The sequence below is a fragment of the Excalfactoria chinensis genome, chromosome 23 (assembly GCF_039878825.1).
Source record: "Excalfactoria chinensis isolate bCotChi1 chromosome 23, bCotChi1.hap2, whole genome shotgun sequence".
NCBI lineage: Eukaryota > Metazoa > Chordata > Aves > Galliformes > Phasianidae > Excalfactoria > Excalfactoria chinensis.
Window position 1 is genome coordinate 3,515,328 of NC_092847.1, and position 19,688 is coordinate 3,535,015.

Below are 19,688 nucleotides of genomic sequence, written 5' to 3' on the forward strand. Positions count from 1 at the left end.
CGGCTGGAAATGAAGGGAGGGATGAGGCGGGCGAAAGGCGGCAGCGTGTAGCGGGCGGCTCCCGGCCTGCGGGAAACAGAGACTGACAGAGAAAGAGACTCGCGGGGAGGCGGGTCCCCCTCCGTCCCCCCCGTCCTTCCCCGCCCGCCCCTCGCGGGAGCCCCGGCGGCTCCTTCCCCGCCCGCCGCCCCGGCCCTGTCTAGGCCTCGCCGTCCCTCGGGCCGCCCCCCGGAGCGGAGGATGATGAAGCTCAAGTCCAACCAGACGCGCACCTACGACGGGGACGGCTACAAGAAGCGGGCGGCCTGTCTGTGCTTCCGCAGCGAGAGCGAGGAGGAGGTGAGGGCCGGGCCGGGCTGCGGGCGGCTGCGTGCCCGGGAGCGCGGTGTGGGAGCGTTCGTTCCGCGCTGGGAAAGTTGGGGCTCCCCCCGCATCCCGACCCCTTTTATTTCCTTTTTTTCTCCCCTTTTTTCTTCCTTTTCCCCCCTTTTCTCTCTTTGCCGAACGCGAGAAAAATGCCTCCGAGCTGAGGCTGAGGGATGGTGGAGCAGCCTGGTGAGGAGCGCCGGGCTTTGGCAGTGGTCTGGACCAACCACGCTGGCAGAACTTCAGTCCAGCGCATCACATGAGATGGGAGAGGAAACCTGACCTTGGGTTTATAAAAAGAAACGGGGATAAAAGGGGACTGATGGAGTGCCAGGAGCTGCCGGCCAGAGAGGCTGGGGAGGAAGTGGGAATTAAAGGTAAATTGGGTGCTCTGAGAACGGCGGCGTTGCCAAGGGCTCGGATCGGCGCTGACGTTGGAAAGAGGAACTTTGCTCAGATGTGGATTTTTTTGTTGTTGCCGTTTTCTCTTTTAATGTGCTTTTGACGCGGGTTTGCAGCACTCGGCACAAACCGGGCTGCAGATCTCGCTTATTAGTCAGGCGCACCTCACTTCATTGACTGGCTCCTGAGTGGCTGTTCTGAAGGCTTTGTTCTCCTGATTATCATATTTGTAGCTACAGGAAATCGGAAGGGAATGCAGGCAGTTTGCTGGAGGAAAGTCAATTAGCATACCGTGCAGTTATTATTTAACGTGCTGGTGGAGGCTTAGCAGAGCCTTTGTAGCTGTGCTGTCATGGTGAAGAGTGTCAACATCTCAAGTGTAAATGATCTGAAATCAACAGAACTGAAACTTGCTGCAGCTGCGCCTTCCCACCTTGCAGGACGTTTTTGAGCTGGCTATGAAGAAGGCTGTAATCACGTTGTGTAATGATGTTGGGGCTTATCAGCTTGAAGGGCTTCCTGATGCACCTTCAGACAGCTGCGGAGGCAGTTTGTTAGCATCTACAACAGCAGTTCTCCTTAAGAACCAGCTGTTGGGCCACGTTAGATGGGGAGAACTGTGTGTATTGGGGCGGTGTGGGTGCTCACCTGTTTGCTCCTTTAGTTCCAGTCCCTCTCAGCATTGGGCCCTATGGGTGCTCACAGCAGAGAAATCAGGTGTGCTGCGCTGGTCTGTGACACGAAGGCGCGCTAATTGCGTTGTTAATGATGCAGTGTGGGATGTAGATTGATTTCCTCGTTGTGAGCCACAGAAAGGGCGGGTTAATGAATGATGGTTGTGTTTCATTTGGAATTGGCCTCCCGAGGACCTCACACGGCGGATTTATTGATGATATCTGTGCATTTAATGGAGGGCTGGAACTGCATCCTGCCTTCTCATCCCTGGTGTTCCCACCGCGTGGAGTGGCTCGACAGGATTCGTGGAGGAAAGTTGTTAGCAAAGATTGATTGATTACTTGGATTGAAGTGGGATTTAAGATGTCTTTAAAGGGTCTCTCCTGGCAGGGAGAGAAAAAGAATAGAGCCAAAATGTGTTAGTAAAGATCTATGTAAGGTTTACTGTTGGAAAAGGAAGGCCAAGAGTGAGCTTTGATAAAGGAGCCTGCTGTACCAAAGCATTGTTTGTTTCTGCTTCTGGTTACTGTTTCTTTTGAGGGCTTAAGAAACAGCAGCTGCTCTCTATCCCAGTTCTCCTTCTCTTCCCACTATGAGATCAAAAAGCTGCCTTTGAGTTCCCGATTCGTTCACCGTTTAAACAATCAGAAGTAAGAGGAATCCTGCTTTCCCTTCCTGGGCAGAGCGTTCTGGTTTTGTAGCTGTGCCAGTTTGTTAGCACTAAATGGAGACTGCCAAAACAGAGCATCCTTGGCCGGGCCTTACTCTTGCACATGGAGGCTTACCCTCATCGTTCTAACCTTGTTCCTTCTTTCAGTTTAAGTGATTGATTTCTTCCTTACGCTGCTTGAGGTTCCACGTTTTCTCTGTGTTGAGTTTGGAATCCACCACTTCTGAAAGGTTCCAGGACGTGTCAGTAACCTCTCAGCATCACAGAACAGATGGAGGGCAGCTTCATGGCAGCATCCCTGTTCTGTTTGAACAGAAATTAAAAGCAACTGTTTGACTTTAAGTCCCGGGCTGGTGTAGCTACAGGTTTAAGCATGTCTGCATTGTAACTGGTGAAAGGACAAACTGCTCGTTAACAACTGGTGTTCTTTAAAGACGCTGGGAGGAAATGCTTCGGGAAGAAAAGCATCCAGGATTGGCCGTCTTTTTTCCAACTGTGAATGGAGGCTAAATTAAGATGAGAGAGCAGAACTTTCACACAGCTCTGGTAAGAACTCTGGCTCTGTAGCTGTGTGTGTGTGCCAGGCCAGCACTGTCACCAAAAGCCACGTTAAGGCCTCAATTGGAGAAAGCAATTTGAATGCAAACTAACCTTTCTCTTCTTGCCCCTCCTGGGTCGCTTAGGAACAAAACTGTGATGTAGTGCAGCAGTTTTCAAATGTTAACTGTAGGCTCTTGATGATCACACAGTGTTCCTATGCCATCCTTTGTGCGTTTGCTTCAATATAAAAATATTATTAGCTGGAACCACTTGGAGCACTTTGCTGCCTGGAAGTAAAGGGAGCTCGGCATCATATGATCGTAGTGCTGCTGCTGGAATAGAGTCTCAGAGCCCTTGTTCCAATGGCTCAGCTTAACTCTTGCCATTCCCTTCACGTGTGAATGGTCAGCACACAGGTTTTGCCAGGCAAACCAAGTGGGGTTTAGGGTCTTTGGGAGTGCCTTATTATCAGCCCTTTGCTTCTGAGGCCCAGGCCCTGCAGCTGGCTTCTGCCCTGCAGATAATTCTGGTGGTTATCCGAAACGCAGCCCTGCTGCAGGGAGAGGCTCGTGGCTGTGTCCATCTTCTGTGGGAGCGAGCAGTCACTCTAAAGTTACAAGAAATGTGTAGGATGGGTAATGTGAGCCGTGCTGTGCGGGAGGAGTGTGGAACGGGCTGATTGATGGTTATTATTCGAAGAAGTGGCCTAAAAACCTGCAGGGTTTTCTCTACTTTTCGTATGGTTATCGCACCATAGGTGTGATCCAAATCACGTGGACTTCTTCCAGCCCGGCTCTTCTTCCCTTTCTCAAGGCTTGTGCTTTACTTTTGTCGTGTTCTTTAGGGTGAACGATTTCCCCTTCTATAGACTCATAGAATGGCCCGGGTTGAAAAGGACCACCATGATAATCACGTTTCAACCCCCTGTTATATGCAGGGTTGCCAACCACCAGACCAGGCTGCCCAGAGCCACATCCAGTCTGGATTCCAGCTTCCCACCATCCATTTGCTGCCTCAGTTTTCCAGATGTGGCATCCTGAGTTAAATCAGATTGTGCCACAGAGCGAGATGTGGGTTTTTGTGCCCCAAAACATTGCTCAGCTGAGAAAACTGCGTGCTGCTGAGGGAAAGCAGCACTCCTGGGATGGTCAGGACCAGGCTGTTTGCTGGCTTGCTGTTGAGGTTATGCATTGCAGCGTGCGGGGCTGGCTGTGACCTGCTAACCAGAGGCTGTGCTCTTGCTGTCATTCGCTGTGCAAGCTCTGTAACGTGCCCTGAATAGCAAGAGGTCACAAGAACTGTCCTGCAAGCCCCGTGCTCCTTGGCGTGCCTCTTTGGGCTGTTGAGTGTTGGTAATTGGCAAAGTGCGTGGTTTGTGGTGTAGTATAATTGAGGTTGTTTCTGCCACTTGAATGGAAGAGTTTCTGCAAGGCTTTGCTTTGGGGAGCAGCACCTCGTGGCTCCTCAGGAGCACAGTTTGTCAGCCCCTGCGTTCTTAGTGCCTTGAGGTGGTTCGATGCAGTCAGATGGATCTTGGTTTTGTCAGTTCTAAAAGCACCGAGTAAAAACATATTGGGGTTGTGAGAGCACTTGTGAACTTTAGGTAAAGCACAGAAGGTCTTTATAACACTACGGTGTCCTGGCTGGCAATAGGGCAACCCAGAGTCTCCAAATCCTGAATGCAGACACTCCCATTAAAGTAAAACTTAAAAACAAAGACAGATTGTACAGGAGCAAGGCACTGCGGCCGGCCCTCTTCTCCACCCATCTCCATGAAGTGCATTGGGAGATTTGCTGGTTCCTTGCAGTCTGTGTTCTAATAAATGATGCTAAAGTGAAACAAGCAGGTGTGTGTGGGGGGGTTCTTACTTCAGACACTCTGCAAACACTTGGTTTTGTCACTTTACATTGGTAGAAATAAATACGAAGGCTGTCTCAGCAGCTGTAAGCTGGTTTCTGGCAAAAGGATGGCGCTGGGATGGGGAACACCTGTTGGCCATCTTTGCTGCCCCTTTCCTGCCTGCTTGTCCGTGGCTGCCGTGTGTGCTTGGAGGCTTTTCCTGGGAGGCTGGCAGGTAGGCAGCTCTAATAACATCACAGTTTAGCTTCTAATCGTGCTGCAGCCCTTTTGGTCTTTGCTGTAATGCTTCTACGGAGCCTCTTTCTAGGAATCACATTGGTTACAATGCAGCTACTGTTGTTTTATTTATGGGTGGCTGCTGTTTAAATCGAGCGTCGCAAGAGAGAACCTGAGCCTCAATCTGCTCTGTTAACTCAACATAGAGCTCAGCTGTGTGCGCCTGCAGCTTTTGCTTTGTGGAGCACCATTATTTTGGGGGGAAGTGATAGGATTAGAAAGGAAGATCTGTGTGTAATGAAGTCGTCGTAAGGTCAGCAGTGCATATTGGGGCCTCCAGGCTTGTCCTGGTGGCAGCCTCTTTCCCCTTCTCCCATGGAGCTCCCAGCCCTGTGCTGGGCAGCCTGGGGTCTCGTCGCCCTTCCTGCCTTTGGGGAAGGCTGCTGTGCTGCTTTGAAGCTTGCTTACCATCAGGTCTGCAGTGCCGTGCTGTGTTGCAGCCCAGAAATAAGCATTTTCTGCTGGTGACCTCTTTCATGACGATCTCTTTGTGTGGTATAGGGATACCTGAAGGATTTTATCTAATAGATCCACAGGCAGTAATGTAGCTGATGGGGACACAGCAGCCACCAGGTAGTCCTTTGTATGGTGATGTACTGGAATAGGCTCAGTCTAAGTGAGCAATTGCATAACGTTTTAGTCGTGTTACGTTGTTACAATAAAGGTCTGGTCCCCATTCTCTCTCTGTAGCTTTGCGGTGCAAGTTGGAAAACGATTCTGACTTGGTTATGGCAGGAATACTGTTCCATCTCTGTGCTGAGGGAGCTCAGCCCCTGCTGGGCTGCTATCTCCCCATCTGCAGGTATGCTGCTCCCCCGGCCAGCTGTAGGGGAAAGGTTTTTGCTGAGGAATGCAGTTGTTATCTTGGAGCCAGCATTCAGGCTGCTCCTCCCAAACACTCACTGCTGTGTTCAGCAGATCACGTTTGTGTTGGCTTTGGGGCAGCCTGGGAGATAGACGGATCGTGGCCCCTTGTGAAAATGAAGGTTTGAAGGGGGGGGACTCTTCACTGTGTGCCTCAGGGTGCAGTTCTGAGATGTGTGAGTTTTAGAACAGGACGACATCTCACCCTCACTGTGAACCTGGGCCCTTTGTCTGGGGAGAGCTCATTGGTAGCAATATCCTGTTTAAAGCCGTTCAAAAGGAGTGACCTTGTAGGGCACGTTTCCTGCTCTCTCTGGATGGGATTTCCTTTTTATTAAACAGGAAACAGTCTGATTACATAAAAGTGTGAGAATGACAGGTTTTTCCTTCCCAGCGCAGGTTGTTGGTGCTAATTCTATTTAGAAGATGCTCAACTGCCAAACCAGCTGAAGTTAATTTACTTGGACTAAAACTGTTGTTTGCAACTAAAAGGTTCCTATCGGTGCTGGTAAAGCATTGCCTTGGTCCAAACTATCCAGCAGAATTAAGGCAGCCCTTCCAGCTTAATTCATTTCTGGTGTATATTCTGATCTCTCCAATTCAGTAGATAGACTGCGTAGGGCTCAGGGGTTTGAAAGGTTTGAAGTCCAACAATTGATGTTGCTTCCTGTATTGCAGGATTGAGACGTGGGCTCTGACTGAAGCAGGAAAAGGAGGCTTTGGGACATCGTCTTTGGTGGGACCCGCAGCAGGTTGCTGATCAGGGGCATTCTGACACTTGAGAAGGCAGAGTTGAGTTCCAAACTTAGGAAAGGTTAGGCCAGCAGTTGCCAAAACGTTTGTTGTGACCCCTCTTCAGTTTCTGCTTTAAGCTTTGCTGCTCCTGGTTGGAGAGGTGCTGTTTGGAGTCTGCAAATGATCCATGTTCTCAGCCTGGTGTGTTCCAGTCCATGGGCTGCCCTCATCCCTGGGCATTGCCTGGATGGCCCCGAAAAGGAACAGATCTCTTTGCAGGGTGGTTGGAAGGCAGGTGAGAGCTTCCAGAATAGAAAAGTACTGCAGAACCTCCGAACTCTTGAGGTTGTTTCTATCTCACAGGTGCAGTTTTGAGGTCTGTAGGTAGGTTATTTCCTGAAAATTAGTGCAAATCTTCTCATGCTCCACTTGTAGGTCATCATTTACACAGTAAAGCCTTGGATTTTAGCATCTTGCTCGGTTTAACTTCCGAATGTCTGGTTGAAACAGTGATGACTGGCCTGTAACCTAATTGGACTGGTATGCTGGAAAGTTTCTGGAGCAAGTTGCTTTGGCTCTGAGCTTTGTGCCAGTGAAGTGATGAAGTATAGCATGATGACTCTAATGAACGAGCTTTGTTTAGAGAGCTGAAAAACAGTATTAGTTTTGTTTTTAGTTTCCATCCCTGCTCATGGACGTATCACAAGTAGCTTTCATAAGCACAGCGTCTCAGTTTTCTTTGGGGGATTTTCATACAGCTGAGGTTGTTATTTAGCTTCTTGTTTCCAAAAGACAACAAGTGAGTTTAATGAGGCTAAACCCAACTGCACAGAGCAGAATGACTTTGGAATAAAAGATTTTGAGGAAAAACTCCCACAAAAAGGCTGTCCATCTACGCAGCCTTCTTGTGGGGTTTTAGGTGGTTAATTACAAGCTTATATTTTGCTTATACATCTCACTGAACAGCCTCATCCAAAGCCAAGCTGAAATAATTTGGAGGGCCTTGGTGTCGTAGATGATGCAGTTGGCACTGCTGCTTGCAATGGGCTAATGAGGCTGTATTGGATAATGCCAAGTATCTTCAAGAGCTCATATTGGATTGGCCGTGTTTGGAGGTGTGTGTGAGATGCAAAGACAAATTCCCTCCTCCAGCTGGGCTCTAAGCAGCAGCATCGCTTTGTGTTTATGCATCTGCTGTGCTCTGTTCTCAGGTGCTGCTGGTTAGCAGCAGTCGTCATCCTGATCGATGGATCGTCCCTGGCGGTGGCATGGAGCCCGAGGAGGAGCCCAACGTGGCTGCTGTGCGAGAAGTCTGCGAAGAGGTAAGTGCTCACAGAGCAGGAGCTCTGGGTGTTTTCATCACTCCAGCTTGGTTTCCTGCAGGTAAAGAGAAGTCTGTGGTCGCTGTGCTGTCTGCATTGTGTGTATGGGGGAATCAGGGCCTAAGTGAAGGAGTATGATGGACTAGATGGCCCTCAGAGGTCCCTTCCGACTCTAAGGATTCTGTGATAATACAGAATGACCCGCATGGAGAAGGCCTGCTTTTGTGTTGAAGCTGGAAGAGCTATTTTTCATATCTAATTAAAGGAATTTAATGTCATAAAATGGTAACGGGCTGCATCACATGTAGCATTTGTCTTTAAAACTCACTTCTGAATATTACTGAGCAGGAGAGATGCTTGGATTCAGAAACGATTAAATGATTATATATGGATGACCAAGTCAGTCCGTAGTTATGTAAGGCAGGATTAAAATGCTTTCAAGAGCTTTATGAATCTTTGTGCTACAGAACAGAAACGAGGAGCCAATTGGTGGGAGCTGGGAGGAAGCTTCTCCCATGGTTGCTGTATTTAATTGTCCTGCATATGAAGACTTTCTTTCCCTTGAGTAGCTGGAATTACCTGCTGCGTGTTTCTCTTTGGACGTTCTGTAACCCATCAGTTTATCAGAAGGATGGGCAGGATTATACAGTGAACTTTGGTTTAGGTCCCTCTAGTGCTGGGCTTTGCTGCGTGTGAATTTTGTTCAGCATGTGGTATAGCTCTTGCTTTTTTAGGAACTCGTTAATCTTTCAAATATGAGCCCAAATGAGTTTAACCAGAACAACGGGAATATTTTTAGCTACGGAGTCCTGCTTTACAACCTAATCATTATTAATTATGAAGTTATTTGATACAGAAGTCAAAGGTTCATTCAGGAGATGCGTGGCTTCGCCTTTCAAATCCCTAAAATAAATCTGTATCGACCCTCCCTTTCTCAGGCAGTGAAGCTTGGAAGAGTTGCTCTCTTTCCATGACAGCTCGGTGGTTGAAAGGAAGCCTTGGCATGGACTCAATCTGCAGAGAAGGAACTGGTTTGGGCTGGCTGAGATAATCCCCTCTCACTCAGCTGGTGTTCCCTCGCTCACGTGGACTGGTGCCGAATGAGAGTGTAATTCAAACTGTGGCAGCCTGGCAGGGTTGAGTCATTCCCAGCAAACTACCTATGTGCTTGAATGCTGCTCAACAAACAGCAAACACGGCCAGCTCAGAAAGCTGCGGGATGCCTAGCAGAGGTGCTAACCTCTGCCACAGCTCATCCCGTTGGTGCCATGCAGTGGGAGGCTGCTGGGGTAAAAGCTCTCCTGTCCTGTGGGTAAAACTACCTGAGCCCTCCTACGGTGTATGGTCAGGGCAGCTGAAAAACATGGGGCAGCTTGTGGGCTTATAAGGCCTTCCTGGAGTCTGTTTGTGTTCCAGCGCTCTGCTCGCAAGATGTACACCGAATTAGAATGTATATCAACTGCCTTGGGCTCAGCGGGCTGTTTACTGTAAAATGTTGCTGGGGAATGTGCACGTGAGAGGGAAACGTTTGCTATGCTCGTGCTGTAAGGGACTCGTGCAGCCTGCACCACTGATTTGGCAGGGGCAGCATTTTATGAGGCTGCTTGCTGGGCAACTGGTGTGCGTGCTAGCTGGAACTTGCTGCTGAGAATTAGGCTGTTAATCCTTGTTCATCCTTTCATGTGAATTTCAGCTTTTTCTCTTGTGTGTGTGGGTTGCAGCCGAGGCTTTCTGTGTAGGTTTGCTGCCTTTGCTCCTCTCCTGGGACGGGTCATGGGGGGAGGCAGCAGGTCAGCTGAGCAGCTCCCACTGCCTGCATTAGGAGAGAGAAAGCCCAGCGTTCCCCATGCTGTGCACACAGCAGTGGTTATCCTGCAGGGAGGTGGCTTTGCGTGCTGAGCAGTCACAGAGGAGATTTGCAGGCTTGCATTTGCTGATGTTGGTATGCCTTTTCCTTTTTAATAAGAGCCAGTTGGAAGAGCTGGAAGGGCTCGGTCCCCTTTCAGTTGTGGTCTCTGTAGTTGACAATGGGCTGGTTTTTTTTTCAACTCGGTCTTTTTTTTGCATGCTGTGCATTTTCTTTTTAAACTATGCTTCCCTAAATGGAGAATTGAAACTTGTGCATTCGCTGTTTAATTATCATCGATGTGTTTGAGCTCATGTGTGGATCGCTGCTGTAAGTGTCACACCAAGAAATCAGACTTTACCCTCCTCCCAGTTTTCATTCAGAATGGCTCTTAGGAAAATGAGGTGTTGATTGAGTCAAATCTGCCATCCCTTCGTCCCACTTTGAGTTCAAGTCCTTGTCCTAGTTTACATAAGGACTCTCCATATTAATCTGTCCCAGCAGATGTATTAAAGCAGACAGGTACCAACACTTGTCACGCTTTCTGTTGTCTGTATGCAATGCAAACTGACAGAGTTCTTTAGTGGCAGCAGATGAGTGCTGCAGCTCTGAATGAGAGCCATCTTATAGAGTGAACTCCTTACTTATCACAGAATGACTGTAGAGTCATAGAATGGCCTGGGTTACAAAGGCCCATGATGCTCATCCGGTCCCAACCCCCTGCTGTGTGCAGGGTCACCAACCAGCAACCCAGGCTGCCCAGAGCCACATCCAGCCTTGAATGGCTGCAGGGATGGAGCATCCACAGCCTCCTTGGGCAACATGTTCAGTGTGTCACCACCCTCTGGGTAGAAAACTCCCTCCTAAGATCTGAGCTAAATCTCTCATCTCAGTTTAAAAGCATTCCCCCTCATCACTATCCACCCTTCTTCTGGCACAGTGCAGCCAGTCGCCCACACAGCGGTGAGCTCCAGGTGTGTTCTCAGGTTCCCCTTTTGAAGAATGACACTGCCTTTCAAAGTACTGATTATTGCCAGCGTGGTGTGTTCTGCGTTTCTTCCTCCTTGGATTCAATTTCTCTCTGCTGTTGCATTCTCTTGTAATGAATGTCACGTTGGGAATAAGGGCTTTTCATGGGTGTGAGCAACTGGTGAAGAACATGTTTTAGGAATAGCTGCCTTAAATTAAACTTATTATGGAGTGACTTTGAAGGAAGCTTCCACGTTCATCTGTTAAACCCAAAGGCATTTAATTCTGCACTTATAGCATCTTTCACATCCTGACCTTTAAATGCTGAGAAATGTCAAGTTCTGTACAATTACGGAAGCGTCGGTCGTGCTTTCTTCATGGGGAGCAACAGAAAGATAAGCTGTGCTTTATCTGTGATCAATGGATGCTGCTATCAGAAATAGCCCATCTTGCAGCCCTTTGATCTGGTTGCTGGACACTAGTTTCCCTCTCGAGGATGGCTTATAAGCTTCATGTGTTCTGTGAGTGATTTAGGATACGAATAACGACGTCATTCAGTGCCAGCATAGGAAGCCCTGTGTTGTATCTGAAGCATCATGGCAGGGATTGTGAACGAATGAGGTGTGATAGCTTTGAGCCCTTCATAGCTTTATAATACTGTGTGCAAACAGACAGTAGTGAAGTTGGTCTGCTATTGCCTTATGTACTCCAAACTCATAAAAATGAGTGCAATGCTTGGAAATTCTTTTGTGCTATTTTATAACTGCATCAGCTGTAATGCAGGAAAGAATCAGTTAACAAACGTAACCCTCTGTGAGACACACTGAAGACAGCAAGAAAATTTGCCTAGCTGCTGGTTAATTGGTGTCTTCAGAACTTGTCTAAGCTGGCAGCCCTTATGGGTGTGATTTACTGCCTTCAGTTCTGCAAGCATTAGAGATTTGGGTGTTTTACCACAGTCCTCTTGCCCAGCAGTATTCTATAGTAGATGCAGGCTTTGAGCCTAATAGAGCAAAGTAAAATAGCTGAAATTCCAACCCACATTTTCCTTAGCTCAGATGGAAGGAAATAAAAGCTGTCCCTAGGAACAGATGGTGTTGCTGCAGGCTGCTTTTTGCATCTGACCCCAACTTATTTTCAGCTTTGAAACCTGAACCTGCTGTTCTTGGATGTCTTCGGTAATTTCTCTTTATTCAAACAAGTTGTTCTGTGAGCAGCAGAGCCAGTAAAACTTCATTTCCTCCCCATTTTGGTTGCTTGTCCAGCATGCCCAGCCCACCCCTGCCATGTGCTGGTTTGGGGCAGCTGTGTGCCGCTGATGGGGACACGCTCCTGCTAAGGCTGCCTTCCAGTTAGGACTATGTTAGGCATTGCAAACTGGTTTGGGTCTGCTGGATGCATGGAGCAGAGAATGAGGAGCCTGCACTGCCAGCCTGCTGGCCGCCCTTGGCTGGGGAGCCCTGCTGTTTGATGGAGCTGTGCTCTCACCCCTGCAGCTGGAACACAGTGCTGGGGCCTTTCTGCCTCTTGTTGATGGCTTGAGTAGTGCCCTCCTTACACCAACATGTGCTCTGGGGGTTGCAGCACTGCTAATGCTCGCAGGGGGAGGGGACTCATGCCCGAATAACTTGGGCTGCTGCTGCCAGACATGCTGCTGCAGCCTGTGGTTCTCAATCCAGTTACTACCGAGGAGAAAATTCCGGAGTCATCTGGTGCAAATTAAGGCTGGGATGCGGTGCCAGTCCTGGGTGAGCCTGGGGCTGGGCTCTGACTTTCCAAGAAAACGCTCATCGCTGCACAGCAGGGATCGGGGGGGAGGTACAGAGGGTTGGCCCCCATAGGAGCCCTAAGAGGAGCCTGGAAGTTCTGCTGTCATGACCTAGCTTCCTTTGCTGGGGGTAGCAGTATTTTACTGTGGGATCAGAATTTACAGTACCTGTAAAGTCAGGTGAGAGTCATTGCACTGGGAGATTTCGTGGTCAACGTGCTTTGCAACCTTCAAGGCTTTACTGTTTCTCTCTTTGGTTGTGGCCAGTGTAATGTTTGATTGAACTCCTCACCATCTGCGTGTGATAAACTCGCAGACAGAGGAAGCCTTGGCACTTCTATCAGTTGCCTAATAATAATTCAGCGTGGTTTTCCTGCAGCACCTTTGCTTGGAGTCACGGTTTTGTGCCATTTGGATGAGTAAGTCCAGGCTGAATAGAGAAGAAGGATGAATAGAGAAGAAGGATGCTGGTTTGTAGGCTGAGTGTTACTTTGGTTACCTCTTTGCTTCACCAGAACAAAAGGAAGGGCTCCATGCCTGCCTGCATTAGTGCAAGCATGCTGCTGTCAGAGCTGGGCATAGGCTGGAGATGTATTTGCTCTCAGACAGGTTGGAGTGCAGACAGGAGCAACCCTGGCTCTCCATTCAGTGCCTCTGCAGGTAGGGAAGCAGAGCAGTCCTTCATGTGCAGGTTAACAGCAGCAGCACTTCAGATGAGGTAGAACTGCTCGTATGCAAAGGTCAGTGTGAGTTCTCTGTGCTGGCCTTGGCTGAGGGCATGCATGCAGGCGGTGACCTTCATGGAATTGCTCTTTGACTCCAGAAATAGCTTTGTGGTTAATAGCCAATGGCCCACCTGTGAGCCAGGCAGAACGTCAGCAATTCTGATGAGACAATAAATTTCATGTCCAGAACTGATGGAGGAGATTCAGTTGAAACGCTGCTTCCTTGGAGTCGAGCTCAGGGAGTGGTGGAAAGGATTTGGGCTTTAGGGGATGCTTGGGGTGGTGGGAGCGGACCAGGAGGAGGCGGATGTGGAGGTGGAGGCCGTGTTACAACTTGGAAGGTGTTTTTTGTTTGCTGCAGCTTGCTTCAAAACGGATGGGGGGCAGCCCTGGAATATCTCTGAGGTATTTCTCTATGATTTCTCTTGTGACCATTAACTGACTGACAGCATTTGCTTCTCATTCTAAAGGAGCTGCTCCTGCTCAGCACATGGGGCAATGCCTGCTGACCTGTCGTTAAAGCCTTTCTTTTTTCCTTTCGACTTTCCTAGGCTGGAGTGAAAGGGACGTTAGGAAGATTGGTGGGAATTTTTGAGGTAAGTTTCAGACATGGTTTGGGGCTGCAAGGTTTGGTTGTGTAAAACCTCTTCCCATCGCATCCCAGCTGCAGCACACAGCTTGGAGCTGCCCTGTGCCCACTGCCTTTTCCCCTCTGATCACGTTGTTACTGTTCTGTTCCCTTTGCCTTCCAGAATCGGGACAGGAAACACAGGACATATGTTTACGTACTTATTGTCACAGAGGTGTTGGAAGACTGGGAGGACTCTGTCAATATTGGTAAGATTGGGGGAAAAAGAAGGTGGCCAAACAGTGGGCTCTGTGGCCTGGGGGAGGTCATTCCAACTCCTGCAGCAGGCACAGAGCGTGAAGAGAAGCTGCACCTACTGATTTGTCTTTATTGCCTGCAGGAAGGAAAAGGGAATGGTTTAAGATAGAGGATGCCATCAAAGTTCTGCAGTATCACAAACCGGTTCAGGCCTCGTATTTTGAAACCTTGAGGCAAGGCTGCTTGGCAAACAACGGCACTCCAGTCATGACCACGACGTACTCTGAGGGCTCCGTGTCTGACATCAGATGACTGAGGACGTCCCTGTGAGAGAGAGAGAGTTTGGAAATCAGACTGAAACATGGATCCCCCCCTTCCCCCTCCCCTTTTTCACATGCCTCCTCTATCAAACAAGGCATGGGCAGCAGCCTGTGGCAGAGCAAGTGTTAAAGAGTGCTGCAATTTAGTGCAAGGTGGGATTTTTTTTTGTTGTTGTTGGCTTCTTTTTGTTTTATTTTATTTTTTTGCTTTTTTTTGGGGGTATGTATTTTGTAAGATACATTCTGTGCATGAAGTGCCCCTTTCCCGTCACACCGCTTCCATTGCCTGGCCATTGAGGCTGCCACTTTTGCCTCTGCCTTGTGTTCTCAAGTGTCCCATTTGTGTCATCCCAGCCGCAGCCACTTTGCTTTCCTTTTTGTTTTTTTCATTAAAAGACTTCAGATGTGAGCTCAGCTCTTCAAGTCTTAGTCTGTACTGTAAGGTGCTGTTTGCTCACTTTCAGCACATGCGTATAAACAACGTTTTTCTTTTATTTTTAGCTGGAGAATCTAACATTTTAATTCATTTTTCTTTGTAATCCTGGTCTGCTCCCGAACCGAAGGCTTCCCAATTAATCTGTTTGCCTTTTGGTTTGGGCTTTTTGTTTTTCCCCCCCCTTAAAAACCCACGCTCTGTGGCACTGCTAATGGCTGGGCCAGTTTACTCCCCATTCAGCAGCTCCCCTTTTGGTGCAGTGACTCTTGAAGTTGAGGGCAGAGTTTTGATCACCCGCAGACATCCCCGCTGCTCAGTGGCTTCTCCTGCAGCTTCCGCCGCCGTTTCTGCTTTCACATCCAAAATGAAATGGAAAAAGAGTCAGTCTTCTAAGGCTCGGCCACAAATAAAACAGCCTCAGAAACGCTACGGTAGGAAACAGATCTCAGTGTCTGTGGTAGGAAGCGGGGATCTGGAGGGGGCTCAAAGTCTGACAAAGCGGAGTGTCGATCACCAGTGCTGCTGTGCTGATCCTGCTGCGTTCTGCTGACGTCTCTTCTTGTCCACATGCCTTATACCGTGCTGAACTGGATCTCTAGTTTGTGCTGATTGTACCTACTGAGCGTGACTGCGCGAACCCTCGGCTGCATTAACCACGCGTATCCAGCAGCCCAGGGCTTTGCAGCACTTACAGTTGCACCGTGGAGCACGTTTGGAACGTTGAAGCTCTCCCTCCGTGAAAGGTACAGCTGACTCCTGAGCAGGATTGCTGGCTGCAGTGCACCGCTGATAGGACGATGGCTTCCCTCCTGTGTTGGCACACTTCACTTTTATTTTTTGTCGTTGTTCTGTTTTTATTGATGTAAGTTTCATGCTGTCTTGATTTGCCAACAGTGTTGTCTAGTTGGGAATTACAATGGGTTGGGGGTGGGATGGGACAGGTACAACTCGTGGGAGGGGCATTAATGAATCCCTGGCTTGGGACAAGAAGCAGTTGCTGGATTCAGTGACTTCTCTTTTGTCAGAACAGCCAAGATGTGAAATTAAACCTGCAGTACTCTTTATTTTTTTTCCATCTTTATTTAACAAAAGCGTATTCTAATAAACACTCACTGTTTGGAGTTTTCTCTCTTCCCAAGAAGCGCTGAAAACATGATAGAAATATCCCCGGAGTTCGGGACGAGGGGTGGTTGGTGCTTTCCTTGCTGCTTGGGCAAGAAGCTGTTGCTGTTCAGATTCTGTTCTTGTTCTCCCCGCTCGGTGCGGGGTAGCCGGGCCCAAAGCAGTGCCAGTGATTGCTGACATGAGGAGCCGTGCAGAAGGAAAAGCTGAGAGGCGTTATTCAAGGAGTAGCCTGGAATCGAGCCTCAGTTCGCCTCCACTTAGAGACGAACGTGCAGCGCTGCCCTTCTCTCTGCTGATGGGCCTGAAGCAAACTGTCACAAAGGGCTTCAATCTTGGCTTTGGAAGCAGCACCTAACACAGCCTTCTACTGCCTTCTATTGAGTTCTTGTCTTACTCTCCAGCTCCCGATGTGGAGGATGCTTTGCAGCAAAACGGCTGGTACTCCTGAAAGAGTAATTGCAGTTTTAATATCAACAGCATGCACACTTTTTTTTTGTTTTTAAAACTAAAGAATGTTTTTACAGGGCTGTTAAACTGACGATTTAGGGTAGAATATTGTTAATGACTTGCTAATGGCTTATTTGTTTGGGTCAGAACAATAAATTGTGCCAAGAAAGTGTCCTAATGTGGCATGAATCGATGCTGTTAACGCAGTAACATGGAGTGGCTGATATGGTGCCTTAACTGGAAACAGCTCCTGGGGCACAAACAGCAGATGTGGGTTTGGGAACCGAACTGAGGCCTGTTCCACCAAGGAGCTGCTTGGAAGGTGAGCAGTGGGGATGGGGTTAGTGCACAGCGCTGCTCGGACCCCACCACGTGCAACATGGAGGCTCGTGCTCAGGGCTCCCAGCCTTGCTGGAACCGGTGCTATTTTGAGCGAGTGGAATCATTGCTTCAAACCGTGTCGTGTCTGGGCTGACCCCTTAAGCCCGGCATTATAAACCTGTCATTGCAGCGTGTCTCAGCTTCCTGCTCAAGAGTGATGTTCTGTGCTCGGCGTTCCGTTGTAGCTGTGGACGTTTGGTGCTGCTGCAGCTTCCAGTGCCCTCTGCAGCTTCTTCACTACAATCTTCTTTGCTCCCTCGTTGCTTTCTGTGCTCCACTGTGTGCACACGGGGACGCTTTGCATGCTGAGGAGCCAGGAAGAGGGGAGAACGTGAGCAAAACACCTGGCTTGTGGGGTGCTTCAGAGCTGGGCTGCTCTGTACCCTGAGTGCCACCTGTTTCAATTGAAAATAACTGGAGAGACATTCTCCCTTGCACGGAGAGGCCTTGCCATGCGGGGTGCAGTAATGTGCCCTATGGGTACAGTAGATGTGCCCTATGGGTGCAGTAATGTGCCCTATGGGTGCAGTAGATGTGCCCTATGGGTGCAGTAATGTGCCCTATGGGTGCAGTAATGTGCCCTATGGGTGCAGTAGGTGTGCCCTATGGGTGCAGTAATGTGCCCTATGGGTGCAGTAATGTGCCCTATGGGTGCAGTAGATGTGCCCTATGGGTGCAGTAATGTGCCCTATGGGTGCAGTAATGTGCCCTATGGGTGCAGTAGGTGTGCCCTATGGGTGCAGTAATGTGCCCTATGGGTGCAGTAGATGTACCCTATGGGTGCAATAGATGTGCCCTATGGCTGCTGGGGGGTCAGAGAGTCTCACGGGCAACTTGAGCAACTGATCATCAGCAGCAGGTGGCTCTTCCTGTGCTGCAGACCCCAGGGATTCCGTGGCTAAAAATGGGGTAGGGTCAGTGCTGGCCATGGGCCCTCCTGCCCTATTTTGTCCATCCTCTCCCCCTTCCTCATCTGAATCCATCTCTATTTCCATCTCTATTTCCTCCATCTCTATTTCCATCTATTTCCATCTCCCCCCGTTCCCGGTCTCTGTCGCCCCCCAGCGGTTGATCCGCAGCACCGCATGGCGCTCGTATCCACGCCCCCTTCCGCAACCCCCCCCCCAATTTAAGCCCCTCCCCGCTGTCACGCGCAGTCAAACGCTCCACCCCCCCCCACCCCGTCCCGTTGGTCCCGTCGGGCCCCATACCGGTAGGGCGGCCATACGGGTGAGGCACCCCCGGGTGTCCCTTATCCCCCCCCCACGCCGTCATTCCCCGCTCCGTCCCCATGTTGGGATCCGCCGCCCCGCCGCAGCCATGAGCAACGCCACGGCTCCCAGCGCTCCGGGCGCGGCGGGCGATCCGCTGGTGGGTTCCGTGCTCGGCCCCTTCGTGCTGCTCACGCTGCTGGGCGCCGTGCTGGCTGCGGTGAGTGCGGGCACAGCCCGGCAACGACCCCATCGCCGTCACCGCCCCGACCCGCCGCGTCCCTTCCCCCATCCTCAGCCCCAGTCCCGTCCCCGGCCTCGACTCCGTCCCCATCTCCAGCCTCGTCTCCATCCCCGATCCCAGCCCTGTCCCCACCCCCATCTGTAACCCCAGCCCTGTCCCTATTCTCAACCCCGTCCACAATCTCATCTCCAACCTCAGCACTGTCCCCATCCCCAGCCTTGTTCCAATCCTCAGCCTTAACCCTATCCCCGATCTTATCAGACCCTCAGTCCCACCCCTAAACCCCAGCTGCCCCCATCATCAACCCCAGCTGCCCCCATCATCCACCCCATCCCCACCTCCGCCCCATCCCCTCCCGCTCACATCCCACCCCGCTCCCCTCACAGGTGATGTACGTCCAGAAGAAGCGCAGGTGAGTGACCGGGCCCCCCCACCCCGCAGCCCCCCGTTCCTGCGCCCCATCCCTGCTCAGCCCCATCCCCGCTCCAGGTCGGAGCGCCTGCGGCACCGCCTGCTGCCCATGTACAGCTACGACCCGGCTGAGGAGCTGCAGGAGTCGGAGCACGAGCTGCTGGTGGAGGCGGAGGAGCAGCAGGTGAGGGGGCACGTTTTGGGGCTGGGGGCCACCTTTGGGGTTGATGTTTTGGGGGCCAGGACCCGCATTTTGGGGTCGGGCGGGGGCTGTTTTGGGGCCAGCAGCTGCACCGCGGTGGCTCAAGGTTCTCTTTACCCTTCCCTGCAGGTGGGTCCCAGCTGGGGGTTCCGTGGGGGCTGGAGGGCCTGAGGCTGCCCCACAGCGGGGCCGGACCCCACAGCTCTCCCCAGCAATGGCAGCACAGCGCCGGGAACGGCACCAGCAGCGCCGTGAGCACAGACGGTAACGGGGCATCTGGCACCTGCACAGCTCTGCTTTCTGCTGAAACCACCCCAAAAATCCCTTAAATGGGGATGGGGTGGGAAACGCGCTGGGGCTGCGAGATGGTGCAGCCCCATGGAGCAGCTACGGGCTCCTATCGGCCCTATATGGGGTGTGTGGGGTCGGGACACCCCCAGGCTCCCCGAGTTGGGGGGCAAATAAACGTTTCTCTGCAGTGACGGTGGTGCTGGTGATGGACAGGAACCCACACGGGGCTCAACCCCGGAGCCCGTAACAGGCTCAAACAGCAGAGCATCAAACGTCCATAAAACGTTTTATTCAAGTAACTGCAAATAGGAAACCAGGCGGTTGGTAACAGTGGAACAAAAAAATAAACAGTAATAAATCCCCCCCTATTTCCCCTCACACCGGCAGCACCCCGAACCCAACCCCCCCCCAACCCCAACTGCAGCCGTGGGGGTGGCACAGGGGGGACCCCCAGCATCCCCAAACCCCCCAACCCAGGAGCAGCAGTGAGTGAACCCTTAAAGTAACAGTAGGAAAAGAAATGAATGAGCAAATGCCTGAATTGGGGGGAGCCCCCCCCACAGCAATGCAGCCCCCCCCCAAAGAAACAAGGAGGAAAATGATGACCCCAAAAGCAAAGGATGCCCGGCCGCCCCACAGTGGCGCTCCATGAGAGGAACTTAAATATCCAGAGGTAGTTGTGAATGAGAGGAGAACCAAAAAAGGGCTAAAAAATAACACCCCCCCCCCCAGCCCAAATTATCTATTTATCTATATATAAAAGAATAAAATAAAA

The 19,688-nt window shown here is 50.6% G+C and overlaps 2 protein-coding genes across 2 annotated transcripts; both read left to right on the forward strand.

Moving 5' to 3' along the window:
- The first annotated feature begins 97 nt into the window (after window positions 1–97).
- Window positions 98–16,347, forward strand: NUDT3 (nudix hydrolase 3). The gene is made up of 5 exons (XM_072356124.1): window positions 98–339; window positions 7,601–7,711; window positions 13,571–13,615; window positions 13,772–13,856; window positions 13,988–16,347. The coding sequence occupies exons 1-5, from the start codon at window positions 241–243 to the stop codon at window positions 14,155–14,157; spliced, it is 510 nt and encodes a 169-aa protein (XP_072212225.1). The 5' UTR covers window positions 98–240; the 3' UTR covers window positions 14,158–16,347.
- A 1,379-nt stretch (window positions 16,348–17,726) lies between these two features.
- Window positions 17,727–19,668, forward strand: SMIM29 (small integral membrane protein 29). Its single transcript, XM_072356300.1, has 4 exons — window positions 17,727–17,985; window positions 18,396–18,421; window positions 18,499–18,604; window positions 18,752–19,668. Exons 1-4 carry the CDS (start codon window positions 17,875–17,877, stop codon window positions 18,791–18,793), a joined length of 285 nt encoding a protein of 94 aa, XP_072212401.1. The 5' UTR covers window positions 17,727–17,874; the 3' UTR covers window positions 18,794–19,668.
- Window positions 19,669–19,688: the final 20 nt, after the last annotated feature.

Excerpts from the sequence above, each read along its gene's own strand:
- NUDT3 (XM_072356124.1), top strand. The coding sequence starts at position 241 with ATGATGAAGCTCAAGTCCAACCAGACGCGCACCTACGACGGGGACGGC. Across the intron at positions 340-7,600 it reads GCAGCGAGAGCGAGGAGGAG|GTGCTGCTGGTTAGCAGCAG; the intron begins GTGAGGGCCGGG and ends CTCTGTTCTCAG. Across the intron at positions 13,616-13,771 it reads GATTGGTGGGAATTTTTGAG|AATCGGGACAGGAAACACAG; the intron begins GTAAGTTTCAGA and ends TTTGCCTTCCAG.
- SMIM29 (XM_072356300.1), top strand. The coding sequence starts at position 17,875 with ATGAGCAACGCCACGGCTCCCAGCGCTCCGGGCGCGGCGGGCGATCCG. Across the intron at positions 18,422-18,498 it reads TACGTCCAGAAGAAGCGCAG|GTCGGAGCGCCTGCGGCACC; the intron begins GTGAGTGACCGG and ends TCCCCGCTCCAG. Across the intron at positions 18,605-18,751 it reads TGGAGGCGGAGGAGCAGCAG|GTGGGTCCCAGCTGGGGGTT; the intron begins GTGAGGGGGCAC and ends CCTTCCCTGCAG.